The 25,741-nt window shown below is 39.3% G+C and overlaps 2 protein-coding genes across 2 annotated transcripts in view; one reads left to right on the plus strand and one right to left on the minus strand.

Moving 5' to 3' along the window:
* Positions 1–7,089: 7,089 nt before the first annotated feature.
* Positions 7,090–14,766, minus strand: LOC308668602 (plasma membrane calcium-transporting ATPase 1-like; the record flags this gene model as incomplete). Its single annotated transcript, XM_081328612.1, has 3 exons — positions 7,090–8,928; positions 9,172–10,398; positions 14,719–14,766. The coding sequence occupies 3 exons, from the start codon at positions 14,764–14,766 to the stop codon at positions 7,090–7,092; spliced, it is 3,114 nt and encodes a 1,037-aa protein (XP_081184738.1).
* A 3,280-nt stretch (positions 14,767–18,046) lies between these two features.
* The window catches only part of CTNNA3 (catenin alpha 3), a gene marked incomplete at its 5' end in the record, with an annotated part of 847,188 nt that continues 839,493 nt past the window's right edge, over positions 18,047–25,741 (plus strand). Inside the window, one exon of the mRNA XM_081329881.1 lies at positions 18,047–18,160. Within this exon, the coding sequence (XP_081186007.1) occupies positions 18,047–18,160 (114 nt within the window). The remainder of the gene's footprint in view (positions 18,161–25,741) is intronic.

The raw sequence follows: 25,741 nt of genomic DNA on the forward strand, positions 1-25,741 counted from the left end.
CAATTCTCTAATCAATAGCATAGAATCCCCTCTAATAAATCAAAACTCTAGTTTCTTTCAGCCTTACTCTGGCTTTTTTCCTTTGCCAACTAACCTTCCATGTTTGATAGTTTATGATAGAATTCTGGGAGTTGAAGTCCACAGGTGATAAAAGGGCCATGTTTGAAGAGCCCTGGTTTATGAGATCAGTACGTCCTATATATTGAAAAAGCACCAGCCCATTATGAGTTATGGACCAGCGAACAAACTGACCAATGAGTGACTGATCCAGAAGTCACTTTGCTTGCCGTAGAAGCACATAGCACATTTTCTTGGTGGGCAGATGCTCAGACTGGATTTTAAAGCAACATACTAATATGGATAAATTTTGTCAATTCAGAACAAGGTTATTTACCCCCAGAAAACTGAGGACAGTATGAATCACATGTTTTGCATCTTTGTGCTGGACCTCTTGATAGAGTTTGACTACCATTATTGGTATTATTCTATTGGATGGCTACTAGCTAGGCTAAGACTTGGAGATGCAACCTATCTAGATCACAACTCTCATTTGTTATCACAGTGATAAGAGGGAATGCTCAAACCTGTCCTGCTATATTGCAGTAAGGATTACAGGCCTGGTTTACAAATGTGGTCCATGAAGTCTATCTAACACAATTTATTCAACAAACCATGGCTTAAAATCCTGATTTAGTGTTATATTTGAAGACACAGTTGGCTTTTTCTCAAGTCAATTCAAGCTAAGACATGCTTTAGAAACTGTTAGAGTATTATAAGAAGGATTAACTAAAATTACTAATAACAACTGAATTGCCCATGCAAATAAAACAATCTACAGAAGCAGTACCTTTATTTTTGTATATAACAGCTGAATAATCCCAAGCATTTATGTTGTAACTCTCCTAAAATGTTGGGTGGCCTAATACAGATACTGTATTTCTCAGAGAAACAAGAATGGTTTGCTGAAATTACTGAGGCAAAACGCTGTTGGATTTACGTCCATTAGAAACAGAAAAGTAAACACAGATGTTTGGAAAGCTGAGCATCTGTTCTGGTGAAATTTCCAAACTTGATCTTTGATGAATACAAGATGTTATTGCTGACGCATGGTGGATAATTGAAAAAGTCAAAGAACACCCCAAAGAGCTCAGTGTGTGCTTCATTGATTATAGAAAGGCCTTTGATTGTGTTAATCCCATTGAACTGTGGAAGAGGCTTAGAAAAATGGGAATCAAAGAAAATGTCATTGTTCTCCTGCTTCAAGCAGGCAAAGAAATGTGAGATAGCTGTATACTCTCCCCTTGTTTATGGAACCCATATGCTGAACATATATTAAAGAAAGTTGGATCGGAAGTAGATGACCATGGTTTTAAAACTGGAAGAAGAAACATCAATAACTTGCACTGTGCTAATGATTACTGTGATAGAAAAAAACGTGAAGAATCTGCAGGCTTTAGTAATAAAAGGCAAGACAAGGAAAAAAAATAAGACTAGGATTAAATTTAAACAGGTATAACTAATGACAACAGTTATAGCCAGTGCTTTTTTTGTAAAAACAAAACAAAACACGTCATACAACCCGCACACACGTCATACAACCCGCCTTGCCAACCCTACAAGGTTCCATCCAAAAATGGTGCTGGAACTCCATTCTGGGCGTTCAATGACAAAAAAAGCCCTGGGTATAGCAATGGACAATGAAGATACTGAAACAATACTCCACCTTTTAAGTTCAACTATCATCAGTAAAGGAGCATTTATTTATTTACTGCCTTTATTATTTTTTATAAACAACTCAAGGCAGTGAACGTATCTAATACTCCTTCTTCCTCCTATTTTCTTCACAACAACCTTGTGAGGTGAATTGGGCTGTGAGAGAGTGCCTGGCCCAAGATCACCCATCTGGCTTTCATGGTTAACACAGGACTAGAACTCACAGTCTCCTGGTTTGTAGCCTACTGCCTTAACCACTAGATCAAACTGGCTCTCAGTATTACCTCAATGTAATGACTCAATTAGTATTTGCTATAGTAACCATAGAAACTTTGGAAAAATATTCATATGGCATGATAAGTCTACACCTACAAAGATGAGACTCTTTAAACCATGGTATTATCTGTGACATCTATGAAATAAAAGTTGAATTTTGAAGATAGAAAGAATATTGTTATTTTTGAACTTTGGTTTTGGAGAAGACTCCTAAAAATACCGTGGACAGCCAAGAAAACAAACCTATGGATCATCAAATTAATCAACCCAGAGGTCTCACTTGAGGCACAAATGACCAACTCAAACTATTCTACCTTGGACACATTATGTGAAGACTCAACTTCCTAGAGAAGGCTTATTATTGCCTCCCCCCACCTTCTTAGAGAAGCAACCTGGAATTAAGGAGAAACTTCTTGACAATGAGGACATTCAAGCAGTGGAACAGCTTGCCTCCAGAAATTGTGGATGCTCCATCACTGGAAATTTTCAAGAAGAGACTGGACAATCATCTGTCTGAGATGGTGTAGGTCCTACTGCTTGAGCAGGGGGGCTGGCCTAGAAGACCTCCAAGGTCCTCCAAAGTCTACTCTACTCTACTCTACTCTACTCTACTCCACTCCACTCCACTCCACTCCACTCCACTCCACTCCACTCCACTCCACTCCACTCCACTCCATTCTATATAGCCTGCATCATCTAGAACAGGTAGGCAACTCTAGCAACTTTATGACCAGTGGACTTCAACTCCCAGAATTCCTGAGCCAGTATTCCGGGAGTTGAAGTCCACAGGTTGTCAGAGTTGCCCTCCTTGACTTAGAATGTTAGAGGTAACCACATGTGATCTTGCTGAGCTTCCAAACGTGGTCAACATCATCCAAATACAAGTTCTAAAATACATTTTGCGATCATTATGTAACATACAAATTTTACATATAAGAAAAATTAAATTCCCTGCTGTGCTTGGATACAACTAAAAATTTCTCTGTAGGTTTTTATTATCATTTCTTTCTAGTAGAATGCTTATCAACATGTAATTCAATTAATTTTAAAGTTTGTATTCTGTTTAACAATGTATAAGGACTTGATATGAAATGATAACTAAGATCACTGCATATTGTGTTGTTCTTCTTCCAGTAATGTGATAGAAAGGAGTTGGATTTTATTATTATTCAGTGTCACAGTGCTCTCAAGAGGTCCTTATCAAAATTGCAGGCAAATTTCTCGAAAGAGCTCAATTGGTGGAAATTTAGCTACACAGATAATCCTAGACTTACAACCGTTCATTTAGTAACTGTTCAAAGTTTCTCTTTGAACAGTTGGAAAAAGTTGTGTAGGACTTATGACTGTTGCAGCATCCCCATGGTCATGTGATCAAAACCTGGATGCTTGGCAACTGGTTCATACTTATGAGAGTTGTGTCCCAAGGTCCTGTGATCACCTTTTGCGACTTTACTTTCTGACAAGCAAAGTCAATGGGGAAGCCAGATTTACTTAACGACCATGATACTAACTTACTGTAGTGATTCACTTAACAACTGTGACAGGAAAGGTCATTAAATGGGGCAAAACATATTTAACAACTGTCTGGCTTAGCAACAGAAAGTTTGGGCTTTGTTTATAAGTTGAGAACTACATGCAGAATATATATATGTATATATATATATATATATATATATATATATATATATATATATATATATATATATATATATATATTAGATAGATAGATAGATAGATATAGATATAGATATAGATATAGATAGATATAGATATAGATATAGATAGATAGAGAGAGAGAGAGAGAGAGAGATAGATAGATAGATAGATAGATAGATGGATGGATGGATGGATGGATGGATAGATAGATAGATAGATAGATAGATAGATAGATAGATAGATAGATAGATAGATAGATAGATGATATAGATATAGATATATAGATATAGATAAATAGTTATAGAGATAGAGATATATAAAAGCAACAGAAAGTTTGGGCTTAGTTTGTTCATAAGTTGAGAACTACATGCAGAAATATCTATCTATCTATCTATCTGTCTGTCTGTCTGTCTATCTGCAAAATTACTACTATAAAATGCCTGACTGTTCAAACTCTACTTCGTTCTGATTGGTGGGAGTGATCCTCACTAAATCCCAGCTTTTCTTGATTCTGTTTGGGAATGGACATGCCCTAGATTTGATACTTGGAAACAAAGGTCATGCTGAGGTCTGTATTAAAATGGAGTTTTCAAAATTGGGGACTTTTAAGATGTGTGAACTTCAACTCCCAGAATATATGCTCTGAACAAGCATGGGGGTCTATGGGGAGAGGACTGGCATCATATGTATCAATATGTCATTGGGCAAAATGTGTGCTGTTTGTCACTTGTGTCGTGATGTGACCAATGCTAATTGCCTCATCTGTGAGAAGATGTTTCGATATATGTGATGTCATAGCTTCCAGTGAATGCCCTTGAAAATAGTTGGGCAAAAAAGAGGAAGAGGAAGGTAGATTTTTCTTTCCAATATCTGAGGAGGCAATCTATTGAGGGGATAACTTCAGCTCCTGGAAGGCCTCTGCCTGCTTTCCGGTCACCTTGGCTTGGCTGAAATCTGATACATTAAGGAGAATTGGTCTTTGAGGCCTGAAAATGGCTCCTTGGGATAAGCAAAGGCAGGGGAGAGCTCATAGCTGGCTGCTCACCCTCTTCACTTATGGCGGGAGAAAGGAGTTCATCATGAGGTTTTCTTTTCTTTTCTTTTCTTTTCTTTCTGGCTAGGTGAAAAGTATTTTTTTCTAAAAATAATTGTCCAGTCTGAGTTTTTCATAAATGTTGCCCTATCACAGGGGTGGGTAACTATGGCAACTTTACAACCTCCCAGAATCCCTGAGCCATCCATTCAGTTCTGGGAAATGAAGTCCACAGGTCATAAAGGGGTCATAGTCGGCCACCCCTGCCCTATAATAATGTCTTGTGCAATATACTGTGTCATAATGGTTTTCTCTCTATAGTTCTGAAATGCTACAACATTGGTATTTGAGAAGAGAGAGAACTTTTCTGGACAAGTTAGAGAACGGATTTTTTTTTGGATCAGATTGGGGGTTCTTTTTTATGGGACTGAACATTTTTTAGCCAGGAATTTTGGCATGCAAGTCTGAGTGAACATTTTTATTTTTTATTTATTTTAATTCCATTTATATCCCGCCCTTCTCCGAAGACTCAGGGCGGCTTACAAGCTTAGCAGTAGCCTTCATTCTATGTATATGCCTGCTTATTAGGGCTTTCACACCCCCCCAAGCGGCATTATTACAAAGTCAGCTTAATTGCCCCCAACAATCTGGGTCCTCATTTTACCTACCTCGGAAGGATGGAAGGCTGAGTCAACCTTGAGCCTGGTGGGACTTGAACCTGCACTAATTGCAGGCAGCTGGTGTTACTTAAGGAGGCATTAGCCCACTGCTCCACCAAGGCTCTTAAAGCTCATGTACAGCTCAGCATAACATACAAATATGTCTATCCAAACTGGGCTAGTAAAGCATTCCTCTGTTGCTTAGATTGATTAGAATAATGGAAAACTCTAGAATTTCTCAACAATTTTCTGTTTTTCTCAGATTTGAATAGGTTATTTGCAGATCATACTTTCTTTCAGGCTATTTCAAAAACTTTTGAATTGACCGAACCAGGATTTTTTTTGTTGGGGAGCCATTATACCTATTGTACTGGGATGGAAACTAATCAAGGAGAGAACCAACTTAGAACTAGGGAGAAATTTCCTAACAGTGAGAACAATTAATCAGTGGAGCAGCTTGCCATTAGAAGTTGTGGGTGCTCCATCACTGGAGGCTTTTAAGAAGAGACTGGACAGACACTTGTCTGTAATGGCATAGGGTCTCCTGTTTGAGCAGAGGGTTGGACTAGAAGACCCCCAAGGTCCCTTCCAACTCTGTTATTGTTATTCTCTCTGTGTGTAGGGAAAGCATGTGACACATTTGAAGTTGTAGCCAGTTGCAATATTCATTCACCTGTGCTCTCCAAAGTGTCTTCTCTCTTTTGAATGTTGAAGTACTGCCCAGTCCTGGGAAAGATTATGTGTCCTTAACTTTCTAAGTTACCTCATGATGTCTGAAATACATTGATAATGATAGTTGAACTTTTGTATATTTTATGTCCCCAATTACAAAAAGGAAGTAGGTCTAGTATCTTGTCACCCTCTCCATCCTTACCCCAGACACCCCTACTAGGAAGTTATCACATTAATCACCTCTGACTATCTATGTATATCTGGAAGATATTAGGGGAAAAATTATCCATAATACATAGCTGCGTAAAGATGATTACATCCCTAGTTTATAGGGCTCACCTCTTTTTGTGAAAATGACTATTTTGGTTTTTTTCTGATTCTGTTAATTAATCAACCAAAACAAAAACAGTTTTAAGCATTTTTATTATTGTTCATATAATTTTTGCTCATAAGGAACTGCCAACAACAAAATAAAAGTACATTCAGCCTGCTTGTAGCCACATCTATCCTGCTTCCTTAGATTCACAGCCTGTAGCCTTAAGAAAGAAGGAAAGTACTTGGGAAGGTGGCCCAGATTAAGGGCCTCGGGAGACTCAACTGACACAAATTATAGGCGTAAAGGAGGAGCAAAGATAAATGCTGTTATATGCACTAACACCTATCATTTATAAGAATATCACCTTTCAATTAATAAATATATAAATATAAAAAAATTAAAGACATGGATTTTTGGCTTCATCACTCCTCTTTTCTCTGAAGACATCTTTTTTTGCAAAAAGAAATTAACGTCTCAAAATCCAGGATGTCTGCTTAACATAATGATTAGACCCCTACATAAGAAAGTGTTAAGTGTATCGCTGTATTGATTTCTTGCACTTCCTCCCATCTACTAGGAATTAAGTACAGACCAGAAACTTCTATTTTGCTAGATGGCTTCAAAAACGTGTCTCCTTCACCGACTGCTGTGAAGCCCCCCATTCCCCATCCATTTCTTACTGGAATTAACATGCACATTACTCTTTGAAATCAACATTTCCCCAAGAATCAAACCACCATTTCAGAATCTGTTTTAGTGTCTGGTCAGATAGTTTTACTGCTCATTGCTGAGTGTGGATTTTTATATACAGGATACCGAAAGGCGTTTACTACTCTGCATTGAGCCTGTATTCTGCTTAAGCCCCTGCACCACAAAATTTGGCTGTGACGCAGTTCCTGTTCACCATAGTCAATCACTTCAGTTACTTGTCCTGTTATCTCCTCTTGGAGAGGCTGCTGTCCAACTTCTTTCAGGAACCACATATATCTGGTAGGAATACTAATGATGACTTGTCCCCATACCAAGGACCCCAGGCCAAAAAAGACGGACCACAGCCACTGCTCTAGGTTAAGTGCTGTGCAACTAAAGGGCTTCCCTCCAAACTGAACAATTATAACTTGTGTAATCAAGGTTCCCAGAGTGACACAGCAAAAAATGCTGTTTTTAAATATTCCTGAAAAAACATTCCGTTCTCCGTGAATCTTTCGTGCATTGATTTCATTACAAATTTGCATCATTACAAATGTGTTAAATATAAGTGTGTAATGCTGGGTCGGGGGGGACTGCAGTGTGGCGGTTCGTCCATTTTCAATACCAAGTAATCTTTCTCCTACAAACAGTAGTGAAAAAACCACTACTAGCTGATAAATGGCATGTAAGAAAATATTTTTCATCATTATACGGGAGATGAGTGGCTTATTTCTGCCATAAGGCTTCCGTTTCAGCAATGCTTCGGTTGGCTTTTCTGTGGCTAAAGCGAGAGAAGCAAAGGTATCCATAATGAGATTAACCCACAACATCTGAACTGCCTTCAGAGGGGAATTCTGGGTGATGCAAGCACCTGTAAAAGCAACGATCACAGCTACCACATTGACGGTCAGTTGAAACTGAAGAAATTTGGAAATGCTATCGTACACATTTCTACCCCACATCACTGCTTTTACAATGCTTGAAAAATTGTCATCAGTAAGAATAATATCAGAAGCTTCCTTAGCTACATCTGTTCCAGCAATTCCCATGGCAAAGCCAACGTCAGCCTTTTTCAACGCTGGCCCGTCATTAGTACCATCCCCAGTGACTGCTACCACTTGTCTTTGCTCTGTGATATTGCTGTTGATGATCCCTTCCACCAAGTTGTACTTATCGGCTGGGGAGGATCTTGCAAGCACGGCTAGGGTAGGCCAGATCTTGTCTATCAATTCTTGTTTGATCTCCCCATTCTGATTACGAATTAATCTATTAAACTCACTCCCCTCTAAGCACAGGAAGGTCTCCCCGGGTTGCAGAATCCCACATTTGGCGGCGATTGCCCGCGCTGTGTTAATATTATCCCCCGTGACCATACGGACAACGATGCCAGCGTTCTGACACTTCCTGATTGCGTTTGGAACTTCAGGTCTGACTGGATCTTCAATGCCCACAATTGCAATGCAGGTTAAATCCTTAATAACTGTGTCCTCCTCGTCCCATTCTGGTTCGTTTGAATCAGGGCCACCTGGGAAATCTCTGAAAGCAATACAGATGGTTCGGAGTCCCTCAGAAGCCATTGGGGCAATCACATTTTTTATCACATTTTCCCTATCCTTTCTGGAAAAAGGCTCACGCTCTGCTGCAGAGTTCAATATTTTGGTGCATTTTTGAAGGAGTATTTCAGAAGCACCTTTGCTGAAGAGCTGATAGCCACCAGCAGCATTTTTCACAACTGTGCTCATAGACTTCCTGTCGGAATTGAAGGTATACACTTTATACAACGTTTCTTCTGGTATCTTAGTCCTCATAGCCTCATAATCCAGATTTAGTTCTATAAGCAAGCCCAGTAAAGCACATTCTGTTTTATTGCCAATATGACGGGGCAGGCCTCCTTCTACTTCAGGAATCAGGATCTTGGATGTATAAGCACAGTTAACAGAAACACCCTTCAGCAGATAAGCCAACAAAGCTGGATGAATTAAAATAGGGGCAGGAACAATTTTGTAATGTTTACCCCCAATAAAAATCTGAACCACTGTCATTCTGTTCGTTGTTAAGGTCCCGGTTTTATCTGAGCAAATGGCTGTTGCGTTGCCCATAGTTTCGCAGGCATCCAGATGCCTGACCAAGTTATTATCTTTCATCATTTGCTTCACAGAATAGGCAAGGGAGATGGTTACCGCAAGTGGGAGGCCCTCAGGCACGGCTACAACCAAAATCGTCACGCCAATGATAAAGAACTTCACCATATATTGTACATACACGGGCGTACATTCAATAGCCCAAATGCGCTTCTCGATCACAAATACTCGAATGAAGAAAGAGGCTATAAGAACAGTGACGGTGATGATAGACATTGCCAGCCCAGCTTTGCCAATTTGCACGGCTAATCTGGTAAGTTTTCCCTGAAGGACAGATTTTTCTTTTTTGTGCCCAGTAGGTTTTGGGGAGCTTTCCTCAGTTTCCGTTGCTTCCTTCTCATCAACTTTTTTGTTCTTAGGGGAACCATTCTTGTTGGTCTCTTTTGGTTTCTCATGCTCTCCAACTCCAAGTAAAGTAAGGATAATACCAGTTTGTGAGTTAATGCCAACAGCTGTAACAACCATCTTTCCAGAGCCTTCCATCACGTGGGTACCTGATAACAACATAGGATCCTGTCTTAAATTCTTCTTGACTTGATCAGATTCCCCAGTAAGGGAGCTTTCATCTAGTTTCAAATCGTAGCCTTGGAGAAGCAGGCCATCAGCTGGTAGAAGATCCCCGTATTTGATTTGCATGACATCCCCAACCACTAAGTCAACTACTGGGATCTGTGTTACATCCCCACTCCTGATGACAGTAATTTTTTGCTCCTTTTCAATGCGACACTGCAGCCCCCTGAACTGTTTTTCCTTACTCCAATCATTGAAAGCTGTCACCAGGACCACACAAACAACTGATAGAAGAATAGCAGCACCTTCAATCCATTCGGTGTTCCCTTCTTCTTCTTCTCCTTCGAATTCCTCCAAACGACATATTGCAAGATTGACCCCTGAAGGATGATAAAACGAAAGTCCCAACGATATGAGGGCTGCAACCTCCAAGATACATAATGTCATATCCTGCAGTGCTTCCCACATCAATTCAAGAAATGTTAGGGGCTTCTTAGGGGGTATAAAGTTCTTTCCAAACACAGATTTCCTAAGCTCTACTTCTGATGAAGATATTCCACTTGTAGGAGATGTTTTCAGACGATTGCAGATTTGAAAGACGTCACCATATAATTCTTTTATTTTCTGCACAGCTTCTTTCTTTCGAAATTGCATCAGATTTTTCAGCTCTGAGTTAGTGATATTGAAGTCAGCTGACGTATGCCAGGCTGGAGTCACCATCACTGTGCCTTCCTGCAATTTACAAGGATAAGCCAGAGAAAGTTAATCGCATTTATAAATTGAAGCTTGGAAACACATTCCTTGCATTTATGTAAAAGCACTACCAGTATTTATAGAGGAAAGTCCTTTAAAAAAAATCAGAGCAACAGGACATTTTTCCCCTCGACTCTTGAAGTTGTTCTTGCTGGTACAATTCTAAGTAGCAATGTGGAAAAGCATATATATTTGTACTTCAGACTCAAAAAACATGGCATGTTGTAAAACTGTGCTTGGGGATTTCTCATTCTTTTTAATTTGAAAAAAAGATTGGATCGGGCCCTGAAGAAGAGGGAGGGAGGAGACCCTTTATCCATGTTTTGTTTAAACTAGGAAAGTGCAATAAAATAGCTTCACTATAAGATGTAGACAGCTTTGGCGGTCAGAGACCACAAATTCTGAAGAGCTATAGGTGATATCCACCAAATAGGTGGAGTTCGATTCAAAAAGTGTATATTTAAAATTATATTAAGCAGAATGGACGTATTACTTTCTAGGCTTTCCCCCCCCAAGATATCTTTTTTTTTTGTCTTCAGTTTCTCTTGGCTGTAGAAATATCTGGCTGTTTGATTTTGTGTAGTTCAACTAGAAATCATTCCAACTTCATTTGGTGGGACTTATAAAGTGACACAATTCTACTAAGGAATAAGTCTTGTTGAGATCAGTAGGATTTACACTTGTGTTAGTAGGTCTAGAACTGCACTATTACAAGATCACTTCCCTTGTGTACAAAGATAAACAGAAATTTCTCTTACATATAAACCTGCAACCCAGGTGTGCTTTTAGCAATAGGATCAATAAGACCATTCACAGGACCAATGTTTTGGATTTCTCTTCAACTGTGTAAAGGATCACTCAGCCCCAAATCCAGGATGCACATTTGAAAAGGGAAAGAAATTGTTTAAACTGGTATTTTTCTTATTGTTTTAAAACAACTAAAATTTTATATGAACAACATTGGACTGCCTAAAGTGCTATATTTCACATAAATTGTATTATTGTTAGGGACAATCTATTTACTAGACCCCTGTCACCATGAATTCATATACATCTCAATAAGAAATTGGTTGGAATACTAGTTACAACTGTACTTCAGGTGTGCCTCAGGTATAAATGAGAATAGTTCTTTCTTTTGCAAACTAAGCATCAAACTAGAATGTAAACATTTTTCATAATAATAAGGAATGCCAGGTAATCTGATCCCTATACAACAGGAAGAGGGGATTTGACTAGACATTCACTCACTGGAGAGATTTGACATTCATTCACTGGAGAGATTTTCTTTTTTCAAGTAGAAATTTACCCTCTTAATATTCCTTCAGATGAAAGCAGAATTGCTCTCAAGCTTTTCATGGTAGAAAAATATGGATTTGGGTGGGCATCTTGGTTCAGGAATTCTCATGGGTAAAAAGATTTGCTGTTCTCCCCCCTAAAGGCCATGATCCAGCCTGACAGAGCAACTAAAAAAAGTCGAGATGGCAGTTGTTAAACATGTTACAAAGAGTTATAGCTGCCATCTTGACTTTCTTGATCTCTAGGGAAGCCCTTGCTGCCATTTCACTGATGCTTTGAAAGAGCTCTTGAATGAAAGGTGTGATATATATTTATATAAGTAAATCCTGTATCTCCCATTATTAGTCAGACTTACCAGACTCAGTGTTGGAATTTAGCAACATCTGGGGGGGGGAAACTACATCTATGTAATATATAGAGATCAGATGCTGACTCATCTGTATCGTCAGCTTTGTCAACTGATGACATGATGCTAATGCATCTATATAATTTTGAAATGTCCCTTAAGCTTTTCATTATTATGGAATTGTTATAATGGAATTGATATACAGTGGTACCTTAGTATTCAACTACTTTGAAACTCATCGAATTTGATGGGAACATTTGGGGTGAGTGTGGTTTCGGCATAATGCATCCGGCCCACGGGCTGGCAGTTTGACATGCCTGCCCTACACACATGGTTGACTGCATGCAGAAAAGGGGCCTGTTCAAATTGTACAAACATTCAACCTCCTGCATACTTGCAAATTAGCTAAGCATCTCCGTAATGGACTTAAGATTAGAAAGCACCAAGAAACCTGAAGACTATTGCAATGTTAATTAACTGCATTCCAATAACACAGTGAGGGATGATTTATTGTTCCATGGTTTACTGAATAAACCTCAGTTGGCTGGATTTACATCATGTGAAACCACAATTTACAGTCAAAGCCTCCTAAATACTAAGCAACAAATAACTACCTTCTGACTAGCATATTCCATGAATATTGTCATAACCTTTTTTATGCAAATTGTCATGTGCTATATTTCTATAAACACAACTGGAAGAAAAAATATGGCAATATTTTAATTATAGGTAATCCAGCATTGGCCTACCTGAACAGGGAACTTCAGGCAGTAGAGGGCACTTTCATCTCAAAGATGTGGCATTTTCAAGGGAAAGCAGAAAGAAGACATCTTGAAGGAAAATCAGAATAGGAATAAAGGAAAAATAGGAGAGAAATTTAACTTCTACAAATTAAATTAATTCCAGATAAATTAGCATCACCTTTGTAGTGATATGGACCAAACCATTAATTAAGAGCTTTCTCTAAAGAGGGACTACCTTAAAGTGGTGGTGGGAATTATCTAAACTTTCCATGTCCATTCAGAAAAACCAGAGACTTATTTTTGTGGAGTTCTAAAGGAGGAATTGGTTCTGTTCTTCATTCCCAAATTAGGTAATGACTGTTCTATAAGATAGTAGTACCATTAAGGATCCAGTTGTTCAATTTGATGACTAGGATTAATTTCTGTCTTTCCCATTTATTACCTGTAAGCATGATATCTCTGTCACACAAATGTTGAGTTCGCTCAGCTTACTGAAACCAATTAATTACATGGGCTAGCTGGCATATTTTGCTAGGCTAAAGTATGTTTAGCTACTTTATGGATCAGCCTATTGTGGGCCTTCTCCAAAATTCATCTCTAAGATGTAGATCTTCTTGTCCTCTAAGGTTGCTGAATTACACTTCCCAGCAGTTAGAAATGGCTCAGCAAATTGCCCACCCTTATTTTGTTAAAACCTCAGAAACAGGGACAGCCTCACCAATAAGCATAGCAAAGTGGTAGAATTTGATTATTGTCAAAAGGCAACAAATATGGTTATGTCATGTGTCATTATGTTATGTTATATGTTACGTTATATATAATGTTATATGATGTGTTATGTTACGTTACTGAATTTTTATTGGTGAGGGAGAAATGTATGATGGATTTTCTAATTTGGCTAACATACATCTCAAAACCTTTACATGAAAAATCAGTCTCAAGCTATATAGTTACAAAAAGATTTTCACTTGTATTAACATTTTAAACATTTCCTACAATTTTTTGCTATAGAAAAGTGGCTCCATTTCTGCTAATACAAACCTACATATCTTAACAACCATGAGCGCTCAGAAAATAATACAGACATTTTGTATTATCACTTTAAAATTCAAGGAGCTTAGATACCATAGCCAAAGGAGATTCCCTCCAATGTCTCTAATTATGGTCTGCAGCAAAGGGGGGAAAATAGTCAGTAAACCTTGATTAATCCTTAAAAAAACGAGTGTTTAAGCTAGAAAACAAGAAGGGGGGGGGGCTGCATACTTACATGGCTTTATAGCAACACGATCTGTAGGACTGAAGCAACTGAAATGTTTTGACCTGGAAGTAATCATTATCACTTATATACACCTGAGTGTCATGTGACTTAGAGATTCAGAGGCCTCTTTTTTAAAAAGAGCAGTGAAAAAAATAATTGTTACATTACTTGGAATTTTAGGATTATTCACTTTTAAATAAAGGTGATACTAACATTTTGGCTGATGTAGCAAAAATAGTACAGTTTAATGTGAACTGTACAGTTCTAACCTGCATTTTGGCTTCAGTCCTGTTCATGTTTCATGATCCCAAGCTAATCCTGTTCCAACTCTCATAGCATTTTGGGCCTAGCTCCAAAGTCAAGAAAGATATTTTTTCACATTGGCCAGTAACTGTTCAAAGTGGCAGTTACCACAGGAAGAGACGTGGAATTGGAATGCTACCAGCAGCCAATGAGACCATCGCTAATAGCCACATTCTCATGAACTCTGACTCTTGATGGCATCCACATCTGTGCAACCAAACAGGAAGAGCCCCTTTCCCTGATAAATGTACACAGAGTCCTTATATACCAGTGATGGCAAACCTTTTAGAGACCAAGTGCCCGAAAACGCCCCTGCCCCGCCCTGCCCCCCACAAGCCCTCAGGGCCACTCACCACCTCCATGGCCCGCCGCAGATCGCCCAGGTGGTCCAGCAGCACCATGGTGGCCACGGCCTCCGCCCATGCCCCACAGCATCAACTGCATATGATGGGGTGCGAGGGCGGAGTCCTGGCCCGGCTGCCATGTCCTTGACTGCGCTGTTCCACGCGGGCCGTACTCAGGGGCGACTCTCCTCTGGGGGGGCTGCTGGTGAGGAGGGGGTCGCAGGGCGAGGTGGGGCTGGGGAGATGGCACGCATGCCCACAGAGAGGGCTCTGAGGGCTGCCTCTGCCACGTGTGTCATACGTTCGCCACCACTGTTATATACTGTAGACTGAATTTTAAAGGTACCACTGTTCTTACCTTATTGGGTAGATTGGAAAAGCTAAAAACTGGTCATCTTATAAAAAGAAAAGGTCTGTCTATGTGGTCTTTAAGTGTCAACACTGAGTTGATGGCCAATAATTAACCAATGTTACTGTAGCATAGAAAACAGTTCTAATACTTAAAGGCCCTAATCTGTTCAATAACATTTCTGTTAAATTGCCATCCATATTTATAACTTGACAAAACTTTAATTTTTGTTTTTGGGTGGTGTCACGAATGAAACTTTGGCAGCTACATGCCTCTGTGTTTCATCTTGCATTTAGATTAATGGGGGGGGGAGATGTTACTTTCAAGTGGGTACATGGAGAAATGAAGCTTTTTGATTCAGCTGCAGACAGTGAGAGCTTGAAGCCTTGTCAAAGACACCAGAACTGGTGTGGATTTGAAGCAGACAGTTCTATAACAAAGTGGACTTGTTGATAAAGATTATGTAAGGCATTGGGGATTTGGCTGGGAAAACTATTGTTTAAGTTTATGAATTGATGTTGGAACCTCTGAGTTAGTTTTTCTTCAACATAATCAAGATGTGTATTCAATAAACAATAACCTTTTCAGAAATGAAATGAACTTGGAGTTTTATTTGGATTCTCAAGCTGGATGTTGACAGGTAGTTAATGACCAGATCACTGTCTATATAAGGGGTCTTTAAACTTGGCCCTTTTATGACTTGTGGACTTCAACTCCCAGAATTCCTCAGCCAGGCACACTGGCTGAGGAATTCTGGTAGTTGAAGTCCACAAGTCATAAAAGGGCCACGTTTGAAGACCCCTGGTCTATATAATAACAAGTATTTGACTTACGCAGTTCATTTACTGACCATTCAAAGTTACAACAGTACTGAAAAAGTATTTTATGACTGTTTTTCACACTTTTGACCTTTGTAGCATCCCCAAGGTCATGTGGAGAAGGAAACACCCTTGTAGGCATTCTTCTAAGGAAACCAAATAATAATTTGCACTGAAGACAATGTCAATACAACATTTGTACAAAAACCTCCAAGATCAAAGGGTATCCAGTGAACATAGAATAATAGAATTGGAGATCTTCTAGTCCAACCCCCTGTTCAAGCAAGAGGCCCTATGCCAGGGGTGTCAAACTGGCAGCCCCTAGGCCGGATGCATCACGCACAGGCCACCCTCACCCCGGCTCTGCAAAGGCACAAAACATTGCAATACATCATCACATGACGTGATTGAGTTTGACACCTATGCCCTATACCACAGAGGTCCCCAACCTTTTGGTTCTGTGGAGAACAGTTTTTCTACGGACCAGAGAGTGTGTGGTTTTGTGTACTGCCTGCATCCCACGGATGGGGCTTTGCTTGTTTGTCTGGACCGGTTGCTGACATGCTGTGGCCCAGTACTGGTCCACGGACTGGGGGTTCGGGACTCCTGTAGTATTATATATAGAGAGAGTAATGAGTTAATGGAGAACAACAGAGAATAAGTACCAGTTTTCAAACTGGTGTAGCTGGTAAAATGGAGGGCAATTTTCCTCAAAAGGCTGTTTTAGAAAAGAAGGAATACATTCACACTACATTTTCTATAGATTACCGTATGTTTTCCTACATGTCTATGGAGATCCTCAGTCACCCAGGTTATGGTTGTCCCAAAGGTGCTTTTTCAAAAGACAGCAACCAGAAATGGCGGAACTGCTGTTACCAAGTGGTTCAGTTACCTGCCATGATACTTTATAAGTGTCACTTCGCGACAGCAGTTCCAATCCCCATTGCTGTCACTAACTGAGAATTACTTCTACGAATTATATAATATCCAGTAGCAGGTAAGAGAATAACAAATACTATTTCCAGACATGTGTTGAGATTAATTGATATATAGAATACATGAATAAATGTAGTTTTCAAGTTAGGATTTTGGTGTTTTTTTGGGGTGTGTGTGAGACAATGGAAGTGGTTTGTAATTGTTTTCTTCCAGATTTTCTTTGCCTTTTAACTTTACAGACTAGCCTTTAGCCTTGGGATTTCCTGGTGGTGTCCTGTTCAAGCACTAACTAAATCTACCTGCAAGGAATGCCCTGGCATCCTTTTGTTTTGCCTAGAGCTGGAGTCATTCCCATCTCTACTCAGAGGAGTAGAATAGAATAAAAAAGCTGGAAGAGACCCTGAAGATCTTCTAGTCTAACTCCTTGCTTATCATTCCAGACAAATGGCTATCCAATCTTTTCTTAAAAACCTCCAATGATAGAGCACCCTCAGCTTCCGGAGGCAAGCTGTTCCATTGCTTAATTCAGAGGTGTAATAAAACAGATTTAATGCACGTGTGGGAAGAATTCTAGGGGCTTGAGGTTAACATCGCCCCCCCCCCAAATTACCCCCATCTTTCCTCTGCCTTTGGCTTCAGCCTATTCCAGTGAGAATGATTGTGTTTCTCCAGTTCTTCTACCAATAAGGGGGTGGAAATGTTCTAGGCCTCTCACAGAGTGGGGTAATGAAAAACTTCTTCAATAACACACACACACACACACACACACACACACACACACACACACACACACACACAGAGTTGCAATTGGATATTGTTTGATACATCCATGCTTCTGTTTATAATTGGGGGAACAACAAAATACCCCTTATGAGCCTGCAGTGGAATGGGTGAACATTCTATTCCCAAGGCAGTGGGTGGAATCTCCATGAGTCTATGCACTGTCCTTGTGAGCCTGGCAGTGTGCCGTATTGTAGGAGGGAAGAAAGCAGAAAACAAAGATCTTTTTCTGGCCTGGCAAAGCCTCTTTCATCTTTATAGTTTTCCTCTATTCCATGTAAACAAGAAGAAACTTTTGCATTATTACTGCAGAGTTATTTCTGCATAGGTTTATATTAGCTTGTGTAACTTTAAGGATTGCCCATCCTCCCCCGCAACCCCCCAACCCCCCCCAGTAGCCGCTATGTCCTGAAATACTCTGGAGTGTTTGCTCCCGCTTTCTGTCTGCAGATATATGATAAGCCAAGAAGTGAGCTATAATAAGTTTGCACAACTTCCAAACTGTGGAAGAATTATCTTGGCATTGACTGGGTATTTGAAAATTGAATCAGCTTGTGTCCTGAGACAGGTGAGTGATCGGCTATTAGCATCTTTGAGCAAAACAAATGAATAAACAAAAAACTAAGCAGCCCAAATTACAATGTATTGACTTTTGTGATTGAAACAAGCTACTTTTTGTTATTTTAATTGGTATTTAGCCAACGGCATTGTAATAGCTTTGTGAAAGATACACCTGTTCAAGTTTTTCTTTAAAGCTTTAACTACTGAAAAGCTCTTTTTTATTGGCTTATTCATTATTCAGAGCAGAAAACAAAATAGTTTTGTACACTGTTTTGTATTAAATTATGTGAAAAATAGTTCCAATTCTGTTGACTTAGTAATGAGCTTGGATAATAATTGTCTTTTTAAAAAACTGAGTACAGAAACTTGTGTTCTTAAATTCATGTATATTTGTATTTCGATGCTAGGACAATTTTCTGTAATCAAAAGAAATGAACTAAACAGGGCTTTTGAAGATGTCTTTGTTTTGCACCATTTGTTTTGCTTCTGAGACCTTTCTAAATAACTTGCTTGTAAGAAGCAAGGGATAATGTTGACAATAATGTGGAATTGCTGGCCAAACGTTGCAACTGTACTTGCTTGTAAATATATAGAACTGGACTAGGTTCACATTGACAAATCATACAAATATCTGTTGTTATAATTTGTAAAACATGGAAAGGTGTGAAATGAGAGCCACCATCTCTGATTGCACGTGTAGCCTGATACATCCATCTTCTTGGGCCTGATATAAACTGATTAACTTTGATCTCTTTATTAAGGTATTAGGATTTTATCAGCCTTTATTAAATCTGATGCAAAGTCATAATGAAAACTTCACTTCTTTATTCAAAATAAAAAGATGTATAAAAATCATTTTAAGGCATTAGATGGTACTCAATGACCAGCGGTGCCCAGCAGATGTGGTCCAAAAGTCAAGATGGTGGATCTTAGAGTATCACTGGTGGAAAACCAAAAGTGAAGATGCTTGAACATCTGCGATTGGGGTCTACCTTGTGGTGTTCACCGATAATCATCCAGTGACCTTGTTTTGAGTGACTCAATTCCTCCTTGGAGGGCATAATACTGAAGTTCACCTAGAGAAGGGGTAGGCAACCCCGGCTCTTTTATGACTCATGGACTTCAACTTCCAGAATTCCTGAGCCAGCTATGCTGGCTCTGGAATTCTGGGAGTTGAAGTCCATGAGTCATAAAAGAGCCGAGGTTGCCTACCCCTGACCTAGAGAGTTGCTGTTGAAGGGTATGTTGTGCATCTGGCAAAGTCATTCGTATTTGCTCTATGGTGGACTCCAGCTTTAAAGCAGAATTGATGGAGGTGGTGGGGGCTACATCTTGCAAAGTGACGCGGGAAGACTTTGAGCCTGTGGAGCCTGAGGAAGAGGACAGGACCTTCTCAACTGCTAATTTGGACACTTGTGTGTTAGATCTGTGCCCCTCCTGGCTTACTAAGGCTGCATAGGATTGGGTCTGGGCAGTAATTCTTCCTTGAAAGAGTGAGTGTTCCACCAGCTTTTAAAGAGGCAGTGATTTGCCCCCTCCTCAAAAGATCTCAGTCCAACTAAGCTGAACAGCTTTTGTCCAGTTTCCAATCTTTCTTTCATAGGGCAGGTTGTGCAGAGAGTGGTCACATGGTGACTTCAGAGGACTCTGGATGACGTGGATTATCTTTCAGTCACAATCCAGGGCAGGGTTTGGAACTGAGATGGCATTGATTGAACTCATAGATGACCTCTGGTGGAATGGGATGGAGGTAGTGCATTCATCCTGGCTCTTCTTAACCTCTCAGTGGTCTTTAATACCATTGATCATGGTGTCCTTCTGGGCTGGCTTTGGTAGCTGGGAGTAGATGGTACTTTATTATGCTAGTTTTCCTCCTTTCTCTGGGGTCAATTCCAGTCAATGTTAAGGGAAAAGATCCAGTCTGGGGCCCCTACTTTGTAGGGTCACTCATGCTCAGTCCACTCTTCCCTCCTATTTAACATTTACATTAGGCCATTGGGTGATGTGATCTGTTGGTTTGGGGTGAGATATCATCAATATGCTGACACCCACTTTATATATCTACTTCAGGCCTTTGAGTGATGCCATGAATTTCCCAGTGTCTGGAGGTTTTTCTGTTTGTCTGGGATGAAGTGAGCTACAGCTCAGCCCTAGAAAGATTGAGTGGCTGTGGGTATTCGGACCCTCTGGAGACAAGGTTCTTCCATCTCTTATTCTGGATGGAATGGCACTGCCCCAGCCAGATCCAGTGCACAATCTGGGAGTCCTCTTGGACTCATGGTGCAAGTTCAATGGTTAGGAAAGCTTTTGCATACCTTCAGGTAGTGTGTCAGTTGTGCCCATACCCAAACCAGGAATTCTGCTCTCTGTCAACTGGGACTTTGTAACCTCTTGTTTAGATTACTGCAATGTGCTGTATGTGGGGCTGCTCTTGAGGAGCATCTGGAAGAATCAACTAGTACAAAATGTGGCTGCCCAAGTAATAAATGGTGTTATATATACACACATGCAACATTACAACTACATGAGTTGTATTGGTTAAGTAAGCGTTTCTGAGTGCAATCCAAGGCACTAGTTGTTGCTTTAAAACCCTACATATCTGGGAACATGTTAATTGAGGGGCCTTCTTTTTCTAACCATCTCTACTCATCCAATTTGATTCAACAGATTGGACAAGCTGCAGATCTGCAGCCAAAGAGTGTCAAATAGTGGAAACTAGAAGATGGGCCTTTTTCACAATAGCCCCTGCTCTGTGGTACATCCTCCCCTTGGATGGCCCCAACCCTGTTGGTCTTTTGTAAGGTTTTAAACACTTGACTGTGTATCCAGGCATTGGGCTCGGAGTGTGTTAAGGATCTTGTTTTTTGGCTTTGCTGTTAATTGCTTAACGATCTTGGCTGCTATACATATTTATTTTTTGGATGCTGTTATTATTTTAAATGGTTTAAACTATTTTATATTTTTAGAATTGTAACCTGCCCAGAGTCACTTGGCTGAGTTGGGCAGCTGTAGAAATTAATTAAATAAATAACAATAATAAAAAATAACATTAAGGAGGGATTAAGTTTAGGATGGGAAAACCTTCATCACCAAGATATCCCAAGAAGAGACAAAGCTTCTTTTAGGAGATCCCAATAGATATGACATAGGTACTTTCATATCCCTGCTTCAAAATACATTTCCATCTTCAGATCTGAAAAGCTACAACAATATTTGTGTACACCAACTATTAACATCAGTGTTATACGAGTATATGTATTTATTACAGATGCAGTGGTGAAAGACATGAGAATTCCATGGAAATGACAAAAACTGCTAAAGGCAACCAACATTAGTAATGAATTATTAAAATGCAAAACCCGTAGAAATGATGGAATCTAGAATTACAAGTTATGGATTTAGTAAATGCAGTAATGTAGGAGATTGGTTAAAATAATTTTATGCAGAGAATTCTTTGTTCATTTCTAAACCTGCAACACAAACACAGTGCTTATCTGGATATCATCAGATGGAAAATATTGGGATCAACCTAACAGGAAGCAGATGATGGAGAAATGTAATCAACTTGGCCAGCTAGGACACTTCCAGATGCAAAGTGTGGAACAGACCATAAATTATTGGACTGCAATGTATTGATTAAACTTAGGAAAGTAAAGAGTAGGTCTAACAATAATACCTTACTGTAGGATATATAGTCATAATATACAACCAAGGAAAGGAATAGATTAAATATAGTTATGTGAGGGAGAATCTGAGGAAGAGCTAAGAGACATTGTGTAAGCTAACCTAGAAAAAAAATGTGCTTTCAAAATTTCACAGGCAAACTGCTCCAAATGGCTTTCAGAACAAGTATTTATAAAAGGTGGTTATACTCTTCAAGGGCCACACCAGTCCTTCCCATAATGGTAAATAAATGTTAGTGAAATTGAGCAGGTTAAGGGTTTTATTTCTTCTATCTCTTGGAAGGCTGGCAACTTAGTAGGGTTTCCATAAAGGCTGCATGAGTTTCTGGTAAATTTAAATAAGAGCTGAAACTCACATTTAGCAGGCCAGTCTCTTACCCAGCTCATCATCAGATAAATGCTTACCCTTTTGGAAGAAGCAAATAGATTCTGATTTGGCTTTTTGTGCGATTTCACCTCACGCTTACATTGGGCATAGGAAAAAAGATATTTGAGGTCTTGCAGAATGTTTTTGATTTTGATGTGCAAAACTAACATTGCACATCATTGCTAGAGAAGCCTTGCTGGTATTTCTCACACCAGTGTATTTAAACATAGCCATTTTAAAGTGCGTAGAGTTCATCTTCAAGAATTCCTCAGCCAGCATGCTGTCTAGGAAATTCTGGGAGTTGAAATCCACACATCTTAAAATGGCCAAGTTTTAAAAAAACACCGCCTTACATCACCCCTCCATATTTCTGCAATATTTTTTCTGCCCCATTGAAGGGTACAGAATGTGTGGTAAAGGATTGGACAAGATCAATGGATATGTATGCCAGAAAAGAGAAATGCAAAGGAATATGAGAGTTACTGAATCACTGTGCTAATTCTTTGTGCAGACAAGAGTTGGTTAAGATCAAAGAATAGAGCCATAAAAGGAAAGAAAAGTATCAGATGAACATATAGATTTCACAGAAGGAAGAAGGATGTGAGATTTGATAGCTAGTCACTTCCTTTTTTTTAATGAGAAGCTATGTAAGAAGATAAAGATGGATAATGGAAAGAACCAGACACTACAAGATGATTTTGTATTGCCTTATTATTACAGCAGGAGTTTTAACTACATGGATCATGCCAGGATGTGGAATATATCAAGAATAATGGGCAGTCCAGAACACTTTTCTCTGAGGACCTTTTCAATGAGGAAGAAACTACAACTGTGCTTGGAGAAACAAAGTAATTAAGAACTGAGAAACGAGTCCAATGTTGTACCTCTTTTTACTACAAAGATAAGAATGGCAGAACTGGAATTGATGACTGCTGAACTGAAATGGAGGTCAAAAGAATTTGACTAATGGTTTACACTACTTGGTCAGATTTTCTAAGACTTCATTGTTTTCAGCAAAATGCAGAAATGTGGAAACTAATTGGACTGTACTAATATATAGGAGAAAGCAATAGCACTTAAACTTATATACCGTTTCATCGTGCTTCACAGCTCTCTCTAAAGCAGTTTACAGACTCAGCATATTGCCCCTAACAGTATGGTTCCTCATTTTACTGACCTCAGAAGGATGGAAGGCTGAGTCAACCCTGAGCTGGTCAGGATCGAACTCCTGGCATTCATCAGAATTAACCTGCAATACTGCATTCTAACCACTGTGCCACCTTGGCTCATACAGAAAGATGCTGTGTGAGGTCTGAAAATCTTTTTCCAAATCATTTTCAAAGTATGCATAGCTGTACAGGAAAATAGAAAAAGGGAAGGCATAGATATGAGGTGGACTTTGAAAAAGAAGGATAGGAAGAGCATTGACACTTTTGAAACTGAGTGTAGGAGAAGACTTCTGAGAAAACCATGGCCTGTCAAGACCAATAAACCAATGGATCATCCAACTATTCAGTCCAGATTTCTCACTGAAGGCACAAATGAACAGGCTTAAATTATCCTACTTTGGACATATTATGCAAAGATCCAGCTCTCTAGAAAGACTTTGATGCTGGAAAAGGGAAAAAAGATCATCAGCAGTACAGTGGGTGATCTCAGTTATAGTGGTGATGTGACCTGAAGGACCAGGGTAGGGATAGATTGCTATGGAGAAAACCTATCTGGCTACCAGAAGTCAAAAAAGACTTGATTGCACATAATCAATCAATCAATCAGTCAGTCAATGGGTGTCGGGAGAAGCAGGATGCAGGAGATCACTTGAAAGTCCCTGCAAAAATTACAAATAATCAAGATAGCAAGCATTTTTCTATGCGGTTGATCCTCACTTGGAGATATCACCTGAAGGATATATCACATAAGTTTCTGAGTAGATAGAATAAAATAATACCATGTATTACTATTTATTTACAAGGTTGCCTGCCTCTTTTGGATATGAGTTCTTCGTCAAGAACTGCATATTTATCCCATTGTTCAGGTTCTATATCTTATGACATTTTTTTATGACAGCCATTATTCTCACAATCTCAAAACAGCTGAAAGGTGAGCTTTTGTGCAGGGCTTTTGGATGTTGAGGTCAGCTATTGTCTGGGGAGTCTGAAATATTTTATACGTGCAATAATATTACATTGAATGACAAATCAAGCTAGGATACGATAAGTGTGAATTTATCTTTCGCATTAATTGTGAATCCTCTTGCTGTTTAGTCTATGTAAACTCTATCCAGTCTGCTGCCTTCCAGTCTGGATGACGTATAAGCCCCTGAATTCCCAGCCACTGTCAACAGCAGATAGGAATTGTTGGAGCTGTGAGCAATCAGTTCTACTCTAAAGAATTGTGTATGGTTTTGTTCTCTTTTCAATAAATTTTAGGCACTTTTGTTCTTCATCGTTGAAAAACAATATATTATATATATATATTAACTAAACCATGCTTAACCATGAAAAGTGGGGGCGGGGAGAGACCTGTATTACTGTATAAAATAATTTGAATTTGTTCCAACAATGTAATAAAGAGAAGGCCCTTTATCCAAGGGACCTTCTGCAAACCAAAGGTTGTAATTGAAACAAAACTTGACCTGAGTAGGCAGGGTGGGTAATCTGGGTAGTGGGTAATTATGGGTAGTGGAAATTGAGTGTTGCTACCCTGAGCTTCGGATGGCCCAAAACCTCCAATCCTTTCGCCGTGGCCTCAAAACACTCCTGTTCCACCAGGCTGACCTAGACTGACAGGCATTTTAATTAATTTATATTTAGAATTTTTAATTTATTTTTAATTCTTTAATTTTAATTTATTGCACAGATGATTTCAATTTATTTTTATCTTGATTTCTGTACTTATTATATGTTTTGTTGTTAGCCGCCCTGAGTCCTTCGGGAGATAGGGCGGGATATAAATCCCATCAATAAATAAATAAATAAATAAATAAATAAATAAATGTATTATTGCAGGTTTTAAAAACTGCAGTGAAGAAATCAGACATGATGTAGACCCAGTTTTGATTCTACTTTTGAACGAATGTTATATTTTGACAGCTGTTTAAGAAAAAAAGTCTGGAAACAACCTTAGAACAAATACTGATCTATATTCTGGGGAATGCTGGCAGGGGAATTCTGGGAGTTGAAGTCTTAAAGCTACCAAGTGTGAAAAACACTATATAGGGTGGCTTCAAATTTATTATTTTGTAGTGTTTTAAGTTAATGTTGCAGCCCTAAAATAGATTATTTTTTGATCTCCCATCTGATTGGGGATGGAATTAGTCTTTCATCTCCCTGTATAGAGGCATCTGCACTGATGGCCCACCACAGGGGTAGGCAACCTTGGCTCTTTTATGACTCGTGGACTTCAACTCCCAGAATTCTGGGAATTGAAGTTCACGAGTCATAAAGAAGCCACGGTGGCCTACCCCCTGGCCCACCATCATCATCAGTGGTTAATTTTTTTATGGTTATTGCCTTCTTCAAATTTCAGATGCTAGTAA

The sequence above is a fragment of the Vipera berus genome (assembly GCF_964194415.1).
Source record: "Vipera berus genome assembly, chromosome: 5".
NCBI lineage: Eukaryota > Metazoa > Chordata > Lepidosauria > Squamata > Viperidae > Vipera > Vipera berus.